The sequence below is a fragment of the Hyperolius riggenbachi genome, chromosome 3 (assembly GCF_040937935.1).
Source record: "Hyperolius riggenbachi isolate aHypRig1 chromosome 3, aHypRig1.pri, whole genome shotgun sequence".
Classification (NCBI taxonomy): domain Eukaryota; kingdom Metazoa; phylum Chordata; class Amphibia; order Anura; family Hyperoliidae; genus Hyperolius; species Hyperolius riggenbachi.
This window is the reverse complement of record NC_090648.1, coordinates 125,752,172-125,776,901: the sequence shown is the minus strand read 5'-3', so window position 1 is coordinate 125,776,901 and position 24,730 is coordinate 125,752,172. Positions and strand designations below refer to the sequence as shown.

The following is a 24,730-nucleotide window of genomic DNA, read 5'->3' as shown; positions in this document are numbered from 1 at the left end:
GGCACAGTGACAGCTGCTAATCAGTGGCTGTTGCTGCTACTGGCATAGTGGTGTCTGCTAGTCAGTCGCTGTTACTGCTGCTGACACAGTGACAGCTGCTAATCAGTGGCTATTACTGTTGCTGGCATAGTGGTGGCTGCTAATCAGTGGTTGTTACTGCTGCTGGCATAGTGACAACTGCTAATCAGTGGCTGTTACTGCTGCTGGCACAGTGACAGCTGCTAATCAGTGGCTGTTGCTGCTACTGGCATAGTGGTGGCTGCTAATCAGTGGCTGTTACTGCTGCTGGCACAGTGACAGCTGCTAATCAGTGGCTGTTGCTGCTGCTGGCATAATGGTGGCTGCTAATCAGTGGCTGTTACTGCTGCTGGCATAGTGGTGGCTGCCAATCAGTGTCTGCCACTGCTACAGTGGTGGCTGATAACCTACAGGCGAACAAAGGGGAGGCGGTGCAGCGACACAAGGTGACCCCTGCATGTGCCGGCATCACAGCTGTGGCCCGCATGGAATTAACTGTAGAGCGCTTTGGGGGCTACCAGAAAAGGCTCGGCGGGCCACATTTGACTATGCTGTCGAGTGGGGCTTAGACATTGGGTAATGTTTCATGTATATGTGCATCTATTAGGCGATTCTCTTCTCCGGAGAAATGTAAATATCTTATTGATTTACTGCCATGCCGTGCTAATGAATTTTCAGCTTTCTCTTGGCCTCTCAATGTAAAAGCCAGCAAACTGCAATAAAACTTGTAATAGATTACAGGGGAGGCTTGTGGGAAATGTCTCTATACATTAAGCCAATTATCTATCATTTACTCAGTAAACATCTTGTTTAGGAGATAGCCATGCCCTGGTTCCAGTCTTCTCTATATATAGCACTGAGCTGAGTGACTACATGTAGGTCAGCGATGCTGTACATTCAGTGAATAAAACACAATCAGCTCTGTAGCTTGCTCTTAACGCTACATCGCCATTATACAATCTGCAAATCAATAGTGTGAATCAGCAAGTGTATGCTATGCTGAAACATTATGTCAACTCTTGATCCTGAGTGTGCATATAGGATGTTTTGTAATGTAGTAAACTTATATTGTCTCTGTCTTTCACTTACAAATGAAGCAACTAAAGGGAACATGTTAGAATAAACATGTGGTTGCCACAATATTTCTGTCATTTTTTTTCAACATTGGATAATATTTCTGGCATTTTTAAGGATGCAAGCTTCATACTTTGCATACATTTTGCAATGAGTCAGGGACAAGAGACAAGCAAACAGATCAGGGCCAGAGTTGGGCCGAACCTCCGATTTTAGGTTCGCGAACCGGGTTCGCGAACTTTCGCGGAACGTTCAGTTCGCGTTAAAGTTCGCGAACCGCAATAGACTTCAATAGGGATGCGAACTGTGAAAAAAAAATAATTATGCTGGCCACAAAAGTGATGGAAAAGATGTTTCAAGGGGTCTAACACCTGGAGGGGGGCATGGCGGAGTGGGATAGATGCCAAAAGTCCCCGGGAAAAATCTGGATTTGACGCAAAGCAGCGTTTTAAGGGCAGAAATCACATTGAATGCTAAATGACAGGCCTAAAGTGCTTTAAAACATCTTGCATGTGTATACATCAATCAGGTAGTGTAATTAAGGTACTGCTTCACACTGACACACCAAACTCACCGTGTAACGCACCGCAAACAGCTGTTTGTGTAGTGACGGCCGTGCTGGACTGGTGCGCACCATGGCGAGAGTGCAGGTTTTGGTGGCTTTACAGCCCATATGGTCGGCCTGGCTGATGTAGCTGAATGACAGAACAGTGACTGTCCAGCTGATCAAATTTGGTCTGACCACAATGAAGCAACGACCTTATTATCTTTTGTGTGCCCCCCGAGACACTCATCTAGGCGCCGGTCATTGCTTCATTGTGATACGCAAGCCCCTTCACCACGGCAAGGTAATGATCACGAAGGGGAATGGGCGCATGTACATGCCTTTTCTTTTGTTGTTGCAGCTGCCCGCAGTGCAGCCAGAAAAATTAGGCAGTCATGTACACGCACCCGAAAAATTATTACAGCGGCCGCTGCTAGCAGCGGCCTAAAAAATTCAGCAATCCGCCTGGAGTCCCGGACCCTATTGGTGGTGGCGGAGAAGGTAGTGAAGCGGCCTGCAGGCAGACATGCTGTGTGGAGGGACTGGGAGCGACTTAGTCTTCTTGGGGCAGGCCAGGCAGCCAGTCACACGGCGTGCAGGCAGAGATGCTGTGTGTGCGGGGACTGACTTAGTCTTGGGGCGGGCAGCAGCCCTCCGGGATCCATGCCTCATTCATTTTGATAAAGGTGAGGTACTTAACACTTTTGTGACTTAGGCGACTTCTCTTCTCTGTGACAATGCCTCCAGCTGCGCTGAAGGTCCTTTCTGAGAGGACGCTTGCGGCAGGGCAGGAGAGAAGTTGGATGGCAAATTGGGACAGCTCTGGCCACAGGTCAAGCCTGCGCACCCAGTAGTTCAAGGGTTCCTCATCGCTGTTCACAGCAGTGTCTACATCCACACTTAAGGCCAGGTAGTCGGCTACCTGCCGGTCGAGGCGTTGGTGGAGGGTGGATCCGGAAGGGCTACGGCGAGGCGTTGGACTAAAGAACGTCCGCATGTCCGACATCACCATGAGATCGCTGGAGCGTCCTGTCTTTGACTGCGTGGACACGGGAGGAGGATTAGTGGCAGTGGTACCTTGCTGGCGTTGTGCTGTCACATCACCCTTAAAGGCATTGTAAAGCATAGTTGACAGCTGGTTCTGCATGTGCTGCATCCTTTCCACCTTCCGGTGAGTTGGTAACAGGTCCGCCACTTTGTGCCTGTACCGAGGGTCTAGTAGTGTGGCCACCCAGTACAGCTCATTCCCCTTGAGGTTTTTTATACGGGGGTCCCTCAACAGGCAGGACAGCATAAAAGACGACATCTGCACAAAGTCGGATCCAGTACCCTCCATCTCCTCTTGCTCTTCCTCAGTGACGTCACGTAAGTCAACCTCCTCCCCCCAGCCGCGAACAATACCACGGGAAGGTTGAGCAGCACAAGCCCCCTGCGACGCCTGCTGCGGTTGTTCTCCTGCCGCCGTCCCCTCCTCCTCCTCCTCCCCCAAAGAAACACCTTGCTCATCATCCTCTGAGTCTGACTCGTCTTCTGCACACGACCTCTCTTCTTCCTCCTCCTCCCCCCTCTGTGCTGCCGCAGGTGTTGAGGAAACAGCTGGGTCTGATGAAAATTGGTCCCATGCCTGTTCCTGCCGTAACGGTTCCTGGTCACGCTCATTCGCAGCTTCATCCGCCACTCTACGCGCATCACGCTCCAAGAAGTAAGCGTAGGGAATTAAGTCGCTGATGGTGCCCTCACTGCGGCTCACCAGGTTGGTCACCTCCTCAAACGGCCGCATGAGCCTGCATGCATTTTTCATCAGTGTCCAGTTGTCGGGCCAGAACATCCCCATCTTCCCAGACTGTTTCGTTCTACTCCAGTTGTAGAGGTACTGGGTGACGGCTTTCTTCTGTTCTAGCAGGCGGGAGAACATGAGCAGGGTCGAATTCCAGCGAGTGGGGCTATCGCAAATGAGGCGTCTCACCGGCATGTTGTTTTTCCGCTGAATTTCTGCAAATCGTGCCATGGCTGTGTAAGACCGCCTCAAATGCCCACAGAACTTCCTGGCCTGCTTCAGGACATCCGCTAAGCCAGGGTACTTTGCCACAAATCTTTGAACCACTAGATTCATGACATGTGCCATGCAGGGTATGTGTGTCAGCTTCCCCATATGCAAAGCGGCAAGCAGATTGCTGCCGTTGTCGCACACCACGTTGCCTATCTCCAGGTGGTGCGGGGTCAGCCACTCATCCACCTGTTTCTTAAGAGCAGCCAGGAGAGCTGCTCCAGTGTGACTCTCCGCTTTGAGACAAGACATGTCTAAGATGGCGTGACACCGTCGTACCTGGCATGCAGCATAGGCCCTGCGGAGCTGGGGCTGTGTAGCTGGAGAGGAGAACTGCCACTCAGCCAAGGAGGAGGAGGACAGCGAAGAGCATGTAGCAGGAGGAGAGGAGGTGGCAGGAGGCCTGCCTGCAAGCCGTGGAGGTGTCACAATTTGGTCCGCTGCGCCCTGCTTGCCATCGTTCACCACCAGGTTCACCCAATGGGCTGTGTAGGTAATGTAGCGGCCCTGCCCGTGCTTGGCAGACCAGGCATCCGTGGTCAGGTGTACCCTTGACCCAACGCTCTTCGCAAGAGATGACACCACTTGCCTCTCAACTTCACGGTGCAGTTGGGGTATGGCCTTTCTCGAAAAATAAGTGCGGCCTGGCATCTTCCACTGCGGTGTTCCGATGGCCACAAATTTACGGAAGGCCTCAGAGTCCACCAGTCGGTATGGTAACAGCTGGCGAGCTAACAGTTCCGCCACGCCAGCTGTCAGACGCCGGGCAAGGGTGTGACTGGCCAAAAGTGGCTTCTTCCGCTCAAACATTTCCTTCACGGACACCTGACTGCTGCTGTGGGCAGAGGAGCAGGAACCGCTCAAGGGCAGAGGCGGAGTGGAGGAGGGTGCCTGTGAAGGTGCAAGGGAGAAAGCGGCATAAGCAGATGATGCACCTGAAGGAGGAAGAGGAGAAGGAGGGTGACTTTTCTTTTGTGTGCTGCTGCTGCTTTTGCTCAGGTGGCCATCCCATTGCTGTTTGTGCCTTTTCTGCAGGTGCCTTCGTAAGGCACTTGTCCCTACGTGAGTGTTGGCCTTTCCACGGCTCAATTTTTGTTGGCAGAGCGAACAGATGGCTTTGGTCCGATCTGAGGCACACACATACAAAAATTTCCACACCGCTGAGCCACCCTGGGATGTGGGCACTATGGGGACCTCAGCAGCTGATGCTGAAGGGCAAGTTGGCTGGCTGTACATAGGTGGCGATACATGGTGCCGGACACTGCCACCAGCTGTTTCTGATGAAGAGCTGCCCCAGCTTCTTTCAGCAACTTCTCTCCTCCTACTACTCTCTGACTCCTCCTCTGAACTGTCCCCCTTTTCATCTCCTCTATTGGGAACATACAGAGGATCCCTATCATCGTCATCATCGTAATCATCCTGCCCAGCTTCGCTTGCCTCAGAAAAATCCAAACGTGTAGGTCCTTCATCCTCCTTACACGTTACATCCATAGTGTTGCCGCGTAACGCAGACATATGAGCTGGCGAAAATTCATCTGGCTGTAACAACAATGGCTGTGCATCAGTGATTTCACCACCACTAAATAATTCTTGCGAAGTGTCAAATGCAACGGAAGTGGTGCTAGTAGTAGCGCTGGTGGCTGAGCAAGATGAGGTGTTCTGTGTCGCTAAATACTCAACCACGTCCTGACAATCTTGGAAGGTGATGGGACGTGCCTTCTTCCGAGCACTGTACTGTGGGCCAGGTCCACACGAAATTACATTTACACGACCTCGCGCAGACCTGCCGGGTGGCCTTCCTCTGCCTCTGGCACTACCTCTTCCTCTACCTGTTTTGTCCATATCGGGTATGCACGGAGTGGTATATCACACTGCGTGCACTCACGTAGGTAGGTGGGCTCACTTAACTGCACAGGTATGCGCACTGATGCGGTGGGTTCACTGAACAGTACAGGTATACAGTGGCGGGTTCACTGAACAGAACAGGTATGCAGTGGTGTGTTCACTAAACAGGTATACAGTGGCGGGTCCACTGAACAGAACAGGTATACAGTGGCGGGTTCACAGAACAGGTATGCAGTGGCGGGTTCACTGAACAGGTATACAGTGGCGGGTCCACTGAACAGAACAGGTATACAGTGGCGGGTTCACAGAACAGGTATGCAGTGGCGGGTTCACTGAACAGGTATACAGTGGCGGGTCCACTGAACAGAACAGGTATACAGTGGCGGGTTCACAGAACAGGTATACAGTGGCGGGTCCACTGAACAGAACAGGTATACAGTGGCGGGTTCACAGAACAGGTATGCAGTGGCGGGTTCACTGAACAGGTATGCAGTGGCGGGTCCACTGAACAGAACAGGTATACAGTGGCGGGTCCACTGAACAGAACAGGTATACAGTGGCGGGTACACAGAACAGGTATGCAGTGGCGGGTTCACTGAACAGGTATACAGTGGTGGGTCCACTGAACAGAACAGGTATACAGTGGCGGGTTCACAGAACAGGTATGCAGTGGCGTGTTCACTAAACAGGTATACAGTGGCGGGTCCACTGAACAGAACAGGTATACAGTGGCGGGTTCACAGAACAGGTATACAGTGGCGGGTCCACTGAACAGAACAGGTATACAGTGGCGGGTTGACAGAACAGGTATGCAGTGGCAGGTTCACTGAACACAACAGGTATGCAGTGGCGTGTTCACTAAACAGGTATACAGTGGCGGGTCCACTGAAAAGAACAGGTATACAGTGGCGGGTTCACAGAACAGGTATACAGTGGCAGGATCACTGAACAGGTATGCAGTGGCAGGATCACTGAACAGGTATACAGTGGCGGGTCCACTGAACAGAACAGGTATACAGTGGCGGGTTCACAGAACAGGTATACAGTGGCGGGTCCACTGAACAGAACAGGTATACAGTGGCGGATTCACTGAACAGGTATACAGTGGCAGGATCACTGAACAGGTATGCAGTGGCAGGATCACTGAACAGGTATGCACTGGCAGGATCACTGAACAAGTATGCAGTGGCAGGATCACTGAACAGGTATGCACTGGCAGGATCACTGAACAGGTATGCAGTGGCAGGATCACAGTACAGGTATGCAGTGGGCTGAGGGCTCACTGAACAGAACAGGTATGCAGCCAGGACAAGCTAAGCCTAACTAATCTTTCCCTAGAGACAGACAGCAGCTCGCCCTACTCTCTCTAATGCAGGCACACGAGTGGCCGTAATGGCCGCCGCTGCCTGCCTTATATAAGGGGGGGTGGGGCTCCAGGGGCTAGTGTAGCCTAATTGGCTACACTGGGCCTGCTGACTGTGATGTAGAGGGTCAAAGTTGACCCTCGGGTGCATTATGGGGCGAACCGAACTTCCGCAAAACGTTCGCGTGCCGCACCCGCACGCGAACCACCTAAGTTCGCGCGAACCACGTTCGCCGGCGAACCGTTCGGCCCAACTCTAATCAGGGCTGGAGCCTCCATAGGGCAATTGTCCAGGGCTCCAGAGCTGCCTGTAGGGGCCCAAGTATCCACCCTTAAACTGGCACTACAGAAAAATGTATACTGCTGGGATAACCCTAGTAGCATATTTGTAATAATGAGAGCAACACATATTAGGTAGGATAACTAGTTTTCAAAGATCGGCAGGATAGTTCCCGATTTGTTGCAGAGTGCACACAGTGAAGCACTCTTACTCATCTGGCCAGTGTGCTCCTCCTCCTTCCTTCAGCACCCTTCTGTTTCCATCTCCTCAGCGCCTGGGTTTATGTGCCGGTATGTTGCATTAGTATGTAAATGCCGACAGGGATGGAGGTGGAAGGATTCTAAGGAAAGGAGGAGGAAGTGTAATAGCCGGCTGGGTGAGAATATTCCTCTGTGTGGACTCTGCAATGAGTTTGCCCCAGGGGGACCACCATTAACTTGTGCCACACACCTATAGTGACTCCAAGTGTGTCATTGGGGAGGTAAGGCAAAGGGCACCCTAATACTGTTATGAAGGGGAGAACAAGGCGACCTATACTGTTATGGAGGGGCACCCAATTCTACTGTTTGTCGGGGGCTCAAGTTCCAGTCATACTGCTATGTGGGAGGAACAAAGGTTTCCTAATGCTGGGAGGGTGGGGGGTGAAGAGGAGATAGGTAACCTAATAATGCAGTGGCTGGATAGTGTACTGGTTAATGGCACCGCCTTTGACATGGGAGACCAGGGTTCGAATCCTGGCTAGGTCAAGTACCTATTCAGTAAGGAGTTCAAGGCGAGACTCCCTAACACTGCAGGGTGGCCTTTTGAGCACGTCCAAGTGGCTGCAGCTCTTGAGCGCTTTGAGTCCGACAGGAGAAAAGCGCTATACAAATGTTCGGATTATTATTATTATTATTACTGCTATTTGGCGGTCGTGGTGGGGGTGCAAAAGCTCTAGTAATACTGCTTAATGAGGGGGAAGGTCTCCTATCATAATGGGAGGGGGGGGGGGGGTAAAGGCCACCTGGTGGTGCTATCTTAGGAGGGGAAGCACCTAATTCTGCTTTATGGGGGGTCCCATGTTGACTTTTGCCTAGGGACCCATTTTATCTAGAACCAGCCCTGATGCAGGTAAGATAGTCCTACCACTACATTAGTACATTAGCTGTTTGCTTGCTCTAGGTTAGAGACTCTAAGCAGCTTCTCTATGTAATTTGGAGTCACTAAGACCGTGTGACTGGCACGGGTGTTATGCCTAGTACACACCATACAATTTTCTGTTAGATTTTCTGTAGTTAGATTATTTTCTGTAAAGTACTGGTAGTGACTGTTCATTATCTCTGGTGCATTGTCTTCTGGTTATCTCCTGCTGAGTAGAACAATGCCTAATTGCAGATAGATAGATAGTTAGATAAATAATTTCCAACATGTTGAAAATTATTTATCTGGCAGGTAAATCTTACAGAAAATCTTACAGAAAATTGTATGGTGTGTACTAGGCATTAGACATCCAGGATAAACTGGTCATCTTGTTTCTTGAGGAGGCAGGCACTATGTATAATTTTAATAGTGCTGGGAACCAACCCTGGGGGAGGAGGTGGCAAATGCTGGCCTTGGCCACTCCATTTCTTTTGTACATTGGTGCCGAAGCAGCACAAGATAGTAGCTAGTGCAGGCACGGGCAAACTCGGCCCTCCAGCTGTTACGGAACCACAAGTCCCACAATACATTTGCCTCTATGAGTCATGACTGTGGCTGTCAGACTTCTGCAATGCATTGTGGGACTTGTAGTTCCGTAACAGCTGGAGGGCCAAGTTTGCCCATGCCTGAGCTAGTGGCATGAGGCTCAAAACTTAAATAATTTGTTTTGATTACCAGCCAAACTTGACAGCTTTTTCATTAAAGAATGGATCTGATTTTTTTTGTCTTATTTTATATAATTCCTGACAGTTTTGCTTCAATCTGAACCTGCTTGGAGCTATTTCTCCACCCCAGCTTCAATAATTTGTACGGTTTCTTTGTAGATTGCAGTGACTTTACGCCAGTTTTTTTTTCCTTCAAGAGTTTAGATAATTGATGCCTTGTTCCACCTGCATTAGATCTTCCGACATGTACACAGGCAAAGCAAAAGCAATGCAGGAGCCATTACTTCTTAGTAGGATATAATTAATATTACAGGAAGCATTCCTGACATGTAGGTATCGGTGTCATTGTCCTGCATTAGTAGCTAAACACTGCAGGTGTGCATCTTGGGTTAAATAAAGACTGGTACAACTGAGATGCATCAGCTGATGTCTGTGCTTCTTATGCTGCAATGTGTAAACTAAGCATTAGTAGTGACAGTATCACTATACCCAGTGGAACGCTATGAAAAGTCTTTGCGAGCTTTGCTATTTTTCGTTGGTCTGCCAACTTTATACCATCTGCTGAACCTACACTTTGCCAGGAAAACTTTTCATATCCAACCTATATAAACAGGAATTAATAATGGACTGCAAAAAGGGCTAAATGAAAATCAAGAATTTTGCTTATATTCGATATTCAGCACACCAGGTCCGATCTGATTTCTGATTCTTTTACTGATCGATTTTCCGATCAATTTTATACAAAATCGATCAGAAAAACAATTGGAAATCATATTGGACCTGTCGGAAATGATCTATCCAACCCATCTATATGATGGGAAATTGCGTTGTGTGTACCAGGCATTATGGTCTGAAAAATACGATAATTAAGACAGACATATCTGCATCTCTGATAGTCTGGGCACTACTGCAGATTAACAGAGCTTCATGTTTGCCTGAAGTTACACTTTAACGCAAAAACTATGTCAGTATATAATTTGAAAAGCAGGGCTTAAAGTGTACCAGAGACGAAGATGCATACAAGATTTATACATACCTGTGGCTTCCTCCAGCCCCATCCGCACGTCCTCAGCCTTCTGTATCGCCAGTACAGGGTCCTGTAACTTCGGCCAGTCGCGGCCAGTCTGAGCATGTGCAGTTAGCTCTCTCTGTCTCTGGCGGAGAATAGTACTGTGCAGGCGCAGTACTATTCTCCGGTGGAGAGACGCAGGGAGCACACTGCGCATGCGCAAAACTGGCTGCGACTGGCTGAAGGATCCGGTACTGGCGATACAGAAGAATGAGGACGGCGGCGTGGAGCGATCTATGCGGATGGGGCTGGAGGAAGCCACAGATATGTATAAATCTTGTATGTCTGTTAGTCTCTGGTTTCCTTTAAATGAAACAAGGATTCTGAAACAAGGTTGCTCTTATAGGCAAGCCACTTTTATTCATCTCCAGAATTATTTGCATTTATCTAAATACATCATATCTGCATTCTTTAGGCTTCTTGCACACAGGGACGTTACAGGCGCACGTTAGTGCAGCCTGTAACGCTCCTCCAACGCACAGCAATGTAACACAAGTGGGCTGTTCACACTGCCCACGTTGCGTTACATTGTAACGCAGCAAAGTGCTGCATGCTGTGCGTTCTAGGCGGCTAAGCCACGTTAGACTGTTTGTACATGCTCAGTCATGTTGGGGAGGAGGGGAGAGTGGCCGGGCACATGGCTAATTAATATTCACTGCACTCAGTGACGTGCAGTGTTTACTTCCTGGAACGGCCGCTCTGTGCGGCGATTGGCTGGGCGGGACCACGTGATGCCGCATGCGTCCAAGAGTACGCATCACGGACGCCAGAGTGAGCTGCACAACGCGGCTCACTCTGACGTCCACACCAGAGAGCACCAGGCGTTGCGTTAGGGGGACGTTATGTGCACTATAACGTCCCCTAAACGCAACGTCCTGGTGTGTCACTAGCCTAAGTTTGTATTAATTAATTATCTCTATTAATTAGATGATTCTATCTATGTTAGTGTACTTTTAGCAGCAAGAGAAAGTATGGTTATTTAACACAATATTTATATTTCCATTTTTTTGCTCAGATGAAGAAATTTGCGCATTCAAACATCTTGGTGGGCCTGAAACATTACTACGATGACCTGGATTTCAAGAACATTATGGATTTTGTGCAAGAAAAGGTTGGTGCAATAAATCTCTGAGAATCTCACAAGCAAGGGTCGCTGCTGCAATGCCAGAAGGTGAAACAGGAAGAAGGGCTTCTAACCATGCCAAATATATTACTGGGCCATGATGTTACTGAAACCGTTCACTCAGTCTATTGAGGATATTTTACCAGCCTCACATCCTCATCTGTCCCAGTGTCAGTAAAAGGTTATAAGACTGCTTTAGCCACCTCAAATCACTTCATCTACTAGTCAGTTCCTTATGCCATATGTAAAACAAATGTAGCCTGTTTAAGCAGGGCTGTGAAGTCAGAGCCGGAGCAGTGACAAAAGTAACATGATGAATAAAATGTATCAGAAATTGCAAGAGGTGGGATAGTATACAATATGCATACCTAGAGGCAGCATGTTTTTAGGTTATCTAGTAAGGAGTACAACTTGGCCAGAGTTCAAAGGGGGAATGGCCTAAGTTAGAGTGTGTGCTTGTTGGTAAAAGTGAGTTTTGAGGGATTGTGTAAAGATTTCAAAGGTTAGAGAGAGGACGGTTGTTGTGTGAAACGGGACATGTACTTAATTGAGGGCGGCTCTGCTTCCTGCCCTCAGTCATGCCACCACTCTTTCACCTTACCAATATGTGTACATGGACTGAGAACAGTCTACGTTGTGTACTGTTAGGAAGGCAGTAAAATGCCCTTTTGGTTCATATATTAGCCTACCATTTAGTAATAGTAAATATCAAACACCGCAATTATTAACCTCCAGTTGATAAATGCAACAGTCATTACAGAGCTGGATAATCCACAAGGCAAACCTAGGCAATTGCCTAGGGCCTGGAGAAAAGCTAGGGGCCTAGTGGATGCTATCCCCCACTAAATCTTACAACAACAAAAAAAGGCCAGGTGACCATCTGTGGTGGGCAAAAACTGCTAGCTTGTCTAGGGCCCCATTCCATCTTAATCATTTTGTGTGTCATTACCCCACATAAAAAAATGTGGCTAAGATTACACCACATAAGAAGTTTAGATTGCTGCAAACAGTACCCATGTATGAAATGCAGCAAACATTCCCCTGTATAAGAAATGCACCAAGAAGTACATCATATAAGGAATGCAGCAAGCATTACACCACATATGAAATGCAGCAAACATTACCCCACATAAGAAATCCAGCAAACGTGAGGTATTTGTAGGTTACCATTTGCACATATCCAAAAAGCAAGAACTATAATGCATTACTTCAGGGCAGTATGTAGAACATTTATAACAAGGCATAGATGCTTTGCGGCTGCGCAGACCACTTCCAGTGTGTGCATGTATCTGTGCCACGGACCAGGTGGCCACAGACCAGGTGGAGTTGGCAGCTGCGAAGGAGGGGACACCAGAACACTGGGTGGCAATTTTTAGTGCATAATTGTATTTTTGATCAGACCATATTATATGAAAACAGAACCTGGTGGGCCCAATGACCCTAATTTATGGCATTCTCAATCCTTTCCTTAAAGGACTGGTCAATTGGCGTAGTGGATTTTTGTTCTTAGATATGAATTTTACTGGTTTTAGATATGATTGCACGTTGGATTCTTTAGTGCTGTGAATCAATTAAATACAATTTTTTATTTCACTCTGAATGATATTATCAAAAATAAGATCATTCACTAAAGATTCTTTAATAGTCACCTTTTCATGCATTTGCATTTTTAAAGCTTGTGAAATGCCCTTAAAGGACAACTGTAGTGAGAGATTTATGGAGGCCGCCATATTTATTTCCTTTTAAATAATACCAGTTGCCTGGCTATCCTGCTGGTCTATTTGGTTGCAGTAGTGTTTGGATCACATACCTGAAACAAGCATGCAGCTAATCTCATCAGATCTGACAATAATGTCAGAAACACCTGATGTGCTGCATGCTTGTTCAGGGTCTGTGGCTAAAAGTATTATAGGCAGAGGATCAGCAGGACAGCCAGGCAACTGGTATTGGTAATAAGGAAATAAATATGGCAGCCTCCATATCCCTTTCACTACAGATGTGCTTTAAACACTATGAAGCAGCCTCCATGTGTGCAGCAGCTTTTCTTTGGTTTCAATACAACATGCTGCATTGCAAGTACTCACCCATAGAGAATTATAATGGCTGCTTCCTGAAAGAGTGCCTGCATTTTTATTCATCCTTAATTCTTTTTCATAATTTATCCAAGTTATACACAGACACTTCAGAGTGTTTACCCTTCATGAGCTTAGGGTATGAATCTGTATGATTCTGTCCATGCATAGCCTCATGCACACACCAGACTGTTCTCATCTCAGACGGCTAGTCAGGGCTACCTCAGCTGAGAATCTAGCATGTGTGTATGTCGGATCTTTAAGAGACAATCAGCGGCTGAGTCTATTGTTCCCCTTCTTATCCCACCCTTGAAAACCGCTCCGCCATTTCTAATGCAATCGTTCCTCTTGCCACCTTCATAGACGCAGAACATGTTGCTGGGCTATTGTATGCTATTGGGATCCCCCAGCACGAATTGAGGAGAAATTGTGCATGTGTAGGAACCTTGAGACTTGCAAAAGTAGAGTCAAAGGGGACCTAGTTATAAAATGTTGCCCCAGGGTTTGTGTGTCTAGTTACCAAAGCCCTCAGCTCCCTGAACAGCTCCATTCTCTGTTCATGGCTCTGCTTTCATTGGAAGCTCTGCTCTTATTTGTATCATGGAGCATAAATTTGAACTGCATTGAGTCTTTGGGACTAGCGTTTAGTTAGGTTGACCCTTTAAATTGGCCACACTCAAATACAACTACCTCATCAGTTCTTCTCGAATTAGGCCTCTTTTATGAGCAGAATAAAACTGTAGTTGGTTTCAGTCTTCTTTAGCTTCAAGCAATCCTGATACTCAGTAGTTTATTTGCGTATAGCCTTAAACCAAAGCTGCAAAAGGCCAGGCTGGTTGGATCCAGGAGCCACATGCTATATCTCTTATGGGCTTAAACCTAAAGTCAGTAGCTTATTAAAAACAAAAATGATACGGCCTTTACATGACTTATGGAAAAATTAATTCACAGCTGAAGCTAGCAAACTGTAATTTCCTTATAATGCATTCCTAGCGTGGAGCTGAACCTAATAAACCGAGCCTTTGTGTCACAAGGTCCTGCCTCTCCTATTAATATTGGTTGTTATGGCATTTTGTGAGCTTTATTTGTGTATCTGTGTATAGCAATCCATCTGGGCTGGTTGGCCCATTTATTTAGTCTGTGACATTCTGTAATTACTTTGGGATCCACGGTAGCATTAAAAATAGAAGCTGGCAGGTAATGGAGTATAAAGGTTAGAATGTATAATATAGCGTAAGGTGGGTTCATTCATATTACCTGAGTGATTTCTGTGCGGCATTAGATTTTAAATAAATGTCACGTCTATGTGAGCGATACCGGCCCCAAGTGCAACGTCAGGATCTTAGGTGGTGCTGAGCTGAGAGAAGGATCCATCCTCTAACCATTCAATCAGAATGTGCCTCTGTATGTTCTGTCACAGATAAATCACTCTCCAAAACGAAATTACTATTTAGCTTCATTAAACCCCTCAGTAAACATGACCTACTTGGATGGATGAACACAACACAATTTGATCTATTCTCTGTTGTCAGGTCCTCTGAGAACTGGGCTGAAGTTAAAAAGATTTAAAGCAGAACCGAAGTAAAATAAAGAAAGCCGACTAGTGTGCAGCTAATTCATTTTTCTTGGAATGTTTAAAGTGGACTTCCGGGAATCAGACCGATAGCAGAGCTAAGTGATGCAATGCAGTGATGTATTAAATAAATACTATGGCAGTTTAAGTCACCATTTGATTTTTTTTTTTGTAATAAGTGAACCAACACTTCTTGTATTTTTGGTTGGTAGATTTAACATTTTCAGGGTTGTGACTTGTTTCCTTAAAGACAACGAAAGTGAGAGGAATATGGAGGCTGCCATATTTATATTCCTTTTACACAATACCAGCTGCTTGGCAACTTTGAAGATTTTCTGCCTCTAATACTTTGTCATAGACTCTGCAGATCAGATGTCTCTGACATTATACAGACAAGCGGAGGTAGGAATAAAGTTCTGCTCCGCCCCGTCCCCTCTCCTGTTCACATATAGCGAGACCGGGCAGCATGTGTAGTTAAGTGACAGGCTGGGGGGGGTGAAGGTGAAACGGTGAAACAAGACTGCCCTATAACAAATAATTCTGCCCTGGCCTGCCCTGTTAGAAGACAGCTCCGCCCCCCTGTGAGTATGCTATCAGGGGCTCGATGCTGTCTGCTCATGTGACTGTGTGTGTGACACAGACAGTGCCATGGACACTGACATGCTGTGGCTACTGAGGACAGACCAGAACAGAAAGAGCCAGAAATCCACACTAAGTAAGTGACACACTGTCATTCAGTATATCACAAGGAGGTTGGTAGTGTCCCCAGATTTGATGGCTCCTCTGGCTATACACTGTCTGCAGGTATTGGCAGGCATTTGATGGCGCCTAATATGATTTATCAAACCCACCTCGGGTTCTCTTTAAATAAAAGGAGTACGGAGGCTGAAATCTTCATTCATTTATTTATTTATTCTATTTATAAAGTGCCAACATATTATGCAGCGCTGGACATTAGTTTAGGTTACAGACAATATTTAGGGGTGACGTACAGCAAAATGACAATACAGGAATACAAGAAAAAACATATCATACAGCACAGTATGAGTACAAGGCAATGCTTAGTCAGTCACTCAAATGCATAGCATGGTTGTACAGTAATGGAGGTGCATGATCAGGTAGGACACAAAAGGAGGAGGACCCTGCCCAAAGGCTTACAATCTAGAAAGAGGGGTGGGGACACAAAAGGTAGGGGACCAGAGTTCAGCTGTGGGTTTAGAGCACTTGTGAGGGGTAGTAGGCCAGAGTGAAAAGGTGAGTTTTGAGGGCCTTCTTGAAAGTGTTGAAGGAAGGGGGCTGCCCTAATGGGTGGAGGTAGGAAATTCCATAGTGTTGGAGCAGCTCTTGAGAAGTCCTGGAGGCGTGCACAGGACTGGGTGATGCGGGGGGCGGCCAGGCGAAGTTCATTGGAAGAGCGGAGTGAGCGGCTAGGTGTGTACCTCTGAGTAAGATTGGAAATGTAGGTTGGACAGGTTTTGTGGACAGATTTGTAGGTCAGACACAGTATCTTAAATCTGATTCTGGACTGGATAGGAAGCCAGTGGAGGGATTAAAGGAGGGAAGCAGCCGTGGTGGAGCGATGGGAGGAGTGGATAATTCTGGCTGCCGCATTCATGATGGACTGTAGTGGGGCTATTCGGGTCATAGGGAGACCAGACAAGGGCATTGCAGTAGTCAAGGCGGGAAATTATGAGGGCATGGATGAGGAGTTTGGTGGTGGTAGAGGTCAGGAAAGGACGAATCTTACAGATGTTGCGAAGGTGGAAGTTGCAGGACTTTGTGAGGTTTTGGATGTGGGGAGTGAAGGAGGGTGCGGAGTCCAGCGGGCTTGAGAGGTAGGGCGAATGGTAGTGTGGGTAAAAGTGACATGCCCATCTGGGAGGTTCATGGATGGCCGGGGTGGGAAGATCATAAATTCCGTTTTGTCTAGATTTAGTTTCAGGAACCTAGCGGACATCCAGGAGGAGATGACTGATAGGCAGGAGGAGACCTTGTCCATGGTAGTAGTGGATATGTCAGGGGTGTGGAGGTAGATCTGGGTGTCATCTGCATACAGATGATAGTTAAAACCCATGGAGGAGATAACCTTGCCAATGGAGGATGTGTATAGGGAGAACAGTAGGGGGCCAAGGACCGAGCCTTGGGGGACTCCCACCGAGAAGTGGTTGGGGATGGACGAGGACTCATTGAAGGAGGTCGTGAAGGAGTGGTTGGAGAGGTAGGATGAAAGCCAGGTCAGGGCGAGATCGTGAATGCCCATGGACTGGAGGAGTAGGGGATGATCTACTGTGTCAAAAGCTGCTGAGAGGTCAAGGAGGAGGAGAATGGAGTATTTACCTTCAGCTTTAGCGAAGGCAAGGTCAATGACCACTTTGGTGAGAGCAGTTTCAGTTGAGTGGGCATTAATTCTTTAATAAACTATGCCAGTTGCCAAATGTCTTTGCTGATGTTTGCCCGCTAATACTTTGTCACTGACTCAGAATGAGCATGCAGAAGAAATGCCTTGACTCTGGTCTAACTTCACTGGCTGCATGCTTGTTGTAGGTGTATGATTCAAAAATAACTAAAGCCAGAAACTCAGCATGATAGCCAGGCAAATGGCATTGTTTATAAGGAAATGAAGATGTCAGCCTTTGTATTAGTCTCACTTTTAGGTTCCTTTTAAGGGTCCTTTTTACATTACTGCGCTGTGGTAGCGGTGCAATGTGGAAAAATTGCACCATGGCCGAAAAGTTGCACTGTACAGTACATTTTAGCCGTGGTGTGACTAAAGCTGAAAAAAATCCAGTGCATTTCCCACAGTTGCAGGGTAATGCGCTGCAGCTTGTGCGCTTCTTCTGCGGCGCCTGGAGTACTTCCATCACCCGGAGTACTTCTGTTACATTGCATCACACCGCAAACAGTGTGGCATGTCTCATAGACTTAAATAACTACTGCAACGAGCTGCAGCAGGGTAGAGTACCACCATGTGATACGGTAAGTGTAAAAGGGGCCTAAATCACTGAGCTAATTCAGCAAAACTGAAAACACATATCTGATCAAAAAAAACATTCCTTTTTAACAGAAAATTGTGAATTCTGTTTACTGTATTCTCTGTATATATGGATTTGGGACCCGATCTCATATATATAAGTAACACACACAATATATGATTTGGAATGAAAACGTATTGTATCTCAGTGATATTTAGTACATTCCTACACGATTCTCATATCACCTCTAATATGACCCAATAAAATGACAAAAGAAAACAAAACAAGCAAAGCATAAAATACACCCTTTTGATTAGAGAATTTCTGAAAGGAAATGTGTGAATTTGAGAAGAAAGGAACTTTATTCTTCCACAGCTCTTGCTTTCCAGTTTGCTTTATAAAATATCGAAATATAGAGCTGTAAAGTGTGACAAAAATATTAACAAAAGATTCATAGACACAATGAGCTGTTTGGATCCTCACACAATGCGCTGGCTCTTCTCATTCAGTAGGAAATCATTCTGTCTACTCTGTAACACATTCTGATTATCCCAGAACAGACAGAGAGGGAAGAGAAACCCATCCCCTTCTCTCAAAAATGATTCAAATAGTTCATGAACAAAGGAAAAATATCTCACATCAAACCCAGTGAAAACTGGCTTTTGCAGCCCTATGAACTAATGGCCACTTAGCACCTTCTAGAGTCAAGAAACATGTATTGCAGGCTACAGCATGTACTTCAAAGGCTCACCACAAACTAGAATAACTCTGCAACCAATAAACTGGACCGCACTTTATCCTGACACCTAATATTTAATATATCTATTGTAGTTAGTCCTAATGCTGAATGGAAGTACAGTGCTGTGGGGAAGCATTCATCTCTTTCAGTGTTGGTCCTGTTTAGTCACATTATAACTTGAAATTCAGAAGGATTTTCACTTGTATTTTTTATAATGAACTTCCAGATTGTGAAAGTGTACTGAAAACAAAATGGTTGGGTGTGTGTGTGTGTGTGTGTGTGTGTGTGCGTGCGTGCGTGCGTGCGTGCGTGCGTGTGTGTGTGTGTAATGACCGAAATGCAGCAAACTTAAAAAAAACATGCTAGTAAGCAAGTTTAGCAAGCATTGTGGCCAGAGGGAGCTGTGGCTTAAAAGTGCTGCACCACACTAAACACACATGGGCACTTAAGGTTCTGGACTGAGCTGAGGTCTCTTTAAAGGAACAGACACCCACAGAGAAAGCGCAGACAGCCCATTTGTGCCTTGTTTTGTATGGACTGTCTGTCTAAAGATTGATGGTTGGCAACCCTGCTTGATAGTGTACTGCAGCAGAGATTGGCAGCACTTCAAGACAGAGGCTGCACTCAAATTAACTACCTGCATAGATTTGCAGAGCTCTAAAAATGGGTAAATTACACAACTTGCATTTAAAACAGGTACAGCAAAGGAGGATTTTAGCTTCAGCAAAAATAATGCGTGCCCAAATTATTCCCTACTAGACTCTTCCACGGCGATGATGGGCCTAACCACTAGTCTAATAGTTAAAACATAATTCTTACCTGGTGCTGCTAGTCATAAATGATATACATTTATGACTGGTGTAAAATTTGCCCATTTTTCGAGCTCTGCACATCTATGCAGGTAGTTAATTTGGGTGCAGCCTCTGTCTGGAAGCGCTGTCAATGTCTCCTGCTGTACAAAACAAACGGAAGTATACTTATGGCTAGATGCATCCATGTGCTTCAGTTTGCTTTCAAATTTTTAGAATAGGAATTAGTGCATAATTTGCATCTGATGTGTATTCAAGGTGTGTATTTTAGTCACTGAGGGGATCTGCACACCTCTGTTGATTTCATTTCATTTGCAGCCTAGGAGCACTGTCAGTTGTTTGCTGGATATTGTACTGGTTAAAAACACCACCTTTGACACAGGTGACCAGGCTTCGAATCCTGGCTGCCAGTACCTATTCAGTGTATGCATGCCCAATACGTCGATTGCGATCTACCGTTAGATCGCAACCACCTCCTGAGTAGATCGCAGCTTGTCGAAGTCTGAAGCTGCACAGCCACGGCTGTCAGATTTTGCTGCCATGGCAGCATCAATGAGAAGAGGAGAGAGGTGCGGCTGAAGGGGAGGCGAGGCTAAAGGGGAGAGGAGAAGAAAATGAGGAGACAGGTCTCCTCCCCTCCAGGCTGTGTGACTCGCACAGCGTCTCCTCCCTTCCAGGCTGTGTGACTCGCACAGCGTCTTCTCCCCTCCAGGCTGCCTGTAAAACGTGTGTCTCCTCCCCTCCAGGCAAGTGCAATGTGGGCAAATAGCTTCAGGAGGATTCTGAAGCTATGTGCTATGTTTGAAGGGGGAGTCGGATTGTGGATTGCCTGCTGGGATAGGGAGGGGGAATTCATTACTGTGCAGGGGAGAAGGCTTCTGTAGGAATTCACTAGGATTGGGGGGGGGGGGTTAGGGAGAGATTTCTGTGACTGACTGCCCATGTATGCTGCGCGAGGGGGGGGGGTAGATCTCGAAGGCTCGGCAGTTTCTAAAGTAGTTCACGAGTCAAAAAAGTGTGGGCACCCCTGTAGTAAGGAGTCCTTGGGCATGAAACCCTAATGCTCTATGCTGGCCTACTGAGCACGCCCTAGTGGCTGCATCTCTCGAGCACTTTGAGTCCGACTGGAGAAAAGCACTATACAAACATCCACATTATAATTATTATTGTTATTATTATAGAAGTCTACCCCCATGTGTGTGGCACTGCAGGGGACATTAATGTTCCTGAAGATACTCCGTAGGATAATTTAACAGAATCTGTTGTGTAGACCAGGCTTACTGCTTCCGTAACGTAGTTTTTCTCAATTATCTCCAGTGGTATTTATTTCTTTTGTATGTCAATATTTGTAGGTTTTCTGGCCCATTAAAAGTCCCAGTTGTCCTTCTGTTATATTAAAGCTCCAGCTGCAGTTTTCCTCCATTATGTAAACTTCTTTTGTTGATACATCATTGTAATTTAATGTACTGCAGTCTGGATAAGCCAACTTAACTGCAGCTAGTAGGTAATATTTTCAGAGGTATATGAACTTTATCTGATTAGGCTCTGATGACGTGTATAGAAAGTACATCTACAAATACCCAGGAGCCTATAGAAAATTAAAGTAATTCAGTTGATGCAGTCATTTTCCACCATCAATGCTATTCATGTGGTTAACTGTGTGTTCTACTTACGGCGGAGGAAGCCATTACTGAATTCCCTTGAGTGTTTCCTGCAGCATTCTATTAATCAATTAGTGAAACAGCTATTCCTATTTATTATTACGGTTCTTTATAAAAAGCAATATTTTCCATAGCACATTTGTTTCCATGTTTGCTATATTGACTAAACATAACACAGCCAGCTAAGGTGGCTTTATAAAGCATCAAATCTCAAAGTTTAGGGGTTTTGTCATACCATAGTAAGCCATAAGCAAAGTGGAAACAGAGGGTACACAGGCGTATACAGGAGTGCAATGACTTCTAGTAAATAAGACAAGAACACCTTCTAAAGACATAACACACAAAAGCCACAAGTCAGACTGATTGGCCCATATCCAATAAACTTTTTCTCATGAGTTTTCTCCCACGAGATTGTTTTCTCCCAAGAGAAAACTCAATGGTGTTATTAGGTTATGGGCCATAGTGTGCAACTGATGAAGTGGTCTTGTGCCCAGTTACCTAATGTTCCAAGTCAGCCACCATAGTAAGTATTTTGCAGGCCATACACATATTAATTTCCCAATATATCACTGTGATCGAATTTGCTGAGAATCGATGGCACAAAACTGTCGGATTGGTCAATTTTAGATTGATTTTGGCCTAAAGTATTGATCGGACTGAATAGAAGATTTTGGTTGATCGGGGGTTGTATGGATAGAATCAATTCCTCTCTGAATTGATTCAGATCAGAGAGGAATCGATCATTTGGGACCAGTGGACAAAAAATGTGAGTGTATGGCTGGCTACCTTTGGATTTGGTTAACTGTCTTAAATGACCCACTATGGGGGTGAATGATGAGGTGGGCAGAGGAAGACACTGTAGTGAGGAGAAGACATGTGGCCAGGCAGTGGCTGAATACAGGAAACCGGATGGCTGGACTTCTGTGAGTGTAGTGGGCACTGTTAGCAAGGCAAGGAGATAATAGGGGTGCACACATTCAAGACAAGAAATGGACAGAAAGTGCAACAAAGCTTTGTGCCTAGCTTTTTGTGAACACTTGGCCTGTGTTGTTTTCTTGTACAGCTGTGTAACAAAAGCCCCCACGACCCCTGCTGTTGCATGGGGGCTTCTTTTCATACTTAATTCAGAGTAGTAGCGGCAGTGAAGTGTTATACATTACCTGCTTCTGGCGGCTGGAAGGCCCTCCTCACTCCTCTTCAGTGTACAAGCCAATCACCATGCGGATGCTGCAAAGACTGTACGGGGGAGACCTATGCGGGGGTAGCAATGTAGTCACACCCTTGTTCTTGTACCTCCTTATAGCACAAAAATCACAAATCGAATATGTCCACAATGTTCATCAGACAATGTATTTAATGCAATCTCTGTAGAAACCTCTATTTTGACTGAAGTATTTTATGCACATTATCAGCCATCTCTCAGCTTGTAATAAAAACCCATACTTGATGTGCTCACAGATATTGTGTTTTGTTTGTGCAGTTTTCCTGCTGTGGAGGAGATGAGTTTAGAGACTGGGAAGTCAATCCGTATCACTCCTGTAATGGCTCTGGACCCCTGTCCTGTGGAGTTCCATACACATGCTGCATCACTGGGAAGGTAAGACTGGTTCTCTTATCCTGTCAGTATGGGTGGGAGCTACTCCCAGTCATCAAATCACAACAGGAGGGCCTAATTTATGAACGTTCTTCTGCACGCAGATCTCTAAAGATAATAATCTGGTCTGGACTAATTAAGGCAAAGTTCTTCCATCACTTGGATTGTGAATGCACTTACTTTTCAGGAGACTTTGCTATGGTTTAATATCATTTAGATTGAGAGTGTTATTTCATACCTGATAGGAATTTTTAAACACTAACATGACCTATTAAACCCCTATCTCAGGCCATTTAATCCCATGTAGGTACTGCATTTGTTTTGCTCCTTTTTTATACTAGACTACTAGTCATTTTTGGTATTTTTTTCAGGGCAGACATATTTTATTTGGCAGAATTTAGGATGCGGTTAGAAAGGTAACATGAAAGCCTATTTGACTTTCACATTAGACAAAGCATTCCAGAGCGTTAAGTTGTAACGCATGTGGGATCTTTTAATCGTCCAGCGCCTGCGTTTTCCCATCGGGTGAATTAGAACTACTGCTGCTAATCAGCATTGCACCGCAACTTCCCGACATCATGCTGCAGATCATAACCAGAGATGGCCCGAACCATTTGCCGGGTGAATCTCTCTGGGCCCTGTACTACTTCCGGGTTGCTATGACCGGAGTAGTACGCCTGCGCTGGCCCGGCGGTGCGCGTCCTATATCGCGCTCCTGTTGCCGGGCACTCTGCGCATGAGCGTGACGTCACTCATGAGGTCAGGCACATGCGCAGAAAGTGCCCGGCAACAGGAGCGCGATCTAGGACGTGCACTGCCGGGCCAGCGCAGGCGTACTACTCCGGGTCATAGCGACCCGGAAGTAGTACAGGGCCCAGAGATTCTGAGAAGTTCGCAACATCTCTAATCATAACGTGTGCACGAAATCTGTTTGTGCAGGTGTTATGTGATGTGAAAGAGGCCTTAGCGAGGAATATGAGAAGTACACGTCAGATGAGATAAATTATTTGTAGCTGAATGGCATTTTAGCTAATGCTGTGTTGTGTAAATAGAAGATTTCTTTCCAAAATCATTCCATTCATACAACTTGACCCACACAGTGTTGTTCTTGGGTTGCATTGTGAATTCCTAATGCTAACCTCTCTCCCTTCCCCCAACCAATTGCAAACCCCAACTGAACCCCCAACCAATTCCCAACAAACCCCCCAACCAAGTCCTCCCCCCCCCCCCCCAGCTAATTCCTAACACTAACTGACCTTCCCAACCAATTTCTCACCCTATCCAATCCCCCAACAAATTCCTAACCCTAACGGAACCCTCCTCCACCCAATTCCTAACTGACCCCTCCCTCAACCAATTCCTAACCCTAACCGCCCCCCCCCCCAACCAAATCCTAATTACCCCCCCTAACCAGTTCCTAACTAGCCCCCCCCCCCCACACACACACACACACACCCCAACCAATGAAGCAAGTCTTTTCTGCACACAGCGCTCAGCACCAAGCACTGAAACTAGGCACTGCAGTGCTATATTGCGCGTAAGGGTAATTCGGGGACCCCAAATTACATCTCCCTCCAAGCTGCGACGACTCGGAGGCGGGATAGTATTTAACGCCGACAGGGATTAGCGTCATTCAGCTCACCTTGGGCCCAGCTCACTGGTGGCGTACTTATACATACATCCAAACATTTCCTAACCCTAACCACCCCCACTGCAATCTCATCAATATCTGCTCCCCCTCACCGTGGTATGTATAGGGGCAGCCTAGGACACCCTAACTTTCCACTTATGACCACTAATCACGGCTATTAACATGGGCGCCTATGGAAGTGCCCATACGTCTCCAGCACCTCTGTTGCCCAAATTATCTGCACCACACCATTACGCCTAAGTGCTTCCTTGAGAGGCACCATAGACACCGTCCAGCAGCTGTGCAACACTTTCATGACATGTAGCTCTGAGGTCTCTTCTGCAGGCTAAAGGTGGCCACACACGATACAATAAAATGATCAGATTTTACAGCAATTCGATGAAAACCATCGTATCTCTCGAAAAAATCGAAAGCTTTTTTTTTCCGATTTAAATCGATCCGGAATGCCAGAT

The 24,730-nt window shown here is 46.4% G+C and overlaps 1 protein-coding gene across 1 annotated transcript in view; it reads left to right on the top strand.

Annotated features, from left to right (window-relative positions):
- LOC137561137 (tetraspanin-15-like) overlaps window positions 1-24,730 on the top strand; it is a 248,321-nt gene that overhangs the window by 177,646 nt on the left and 45,945 nt on the right. The window contains exons 4-5 of the mRNA XM_068272398.1: window positions 11,100-11,195; window positions 22,514-22,630. Of these exons, the coding sequence (XP_068128499.1) occupies window positions 11,100-11,195; window positions 22,514-22,630 (213 nt within the window). The remainder of the gene's footprint in view (window positions 1-11,099; window positions 11,196-22,513; window positions 22,631-24,730) is intronic.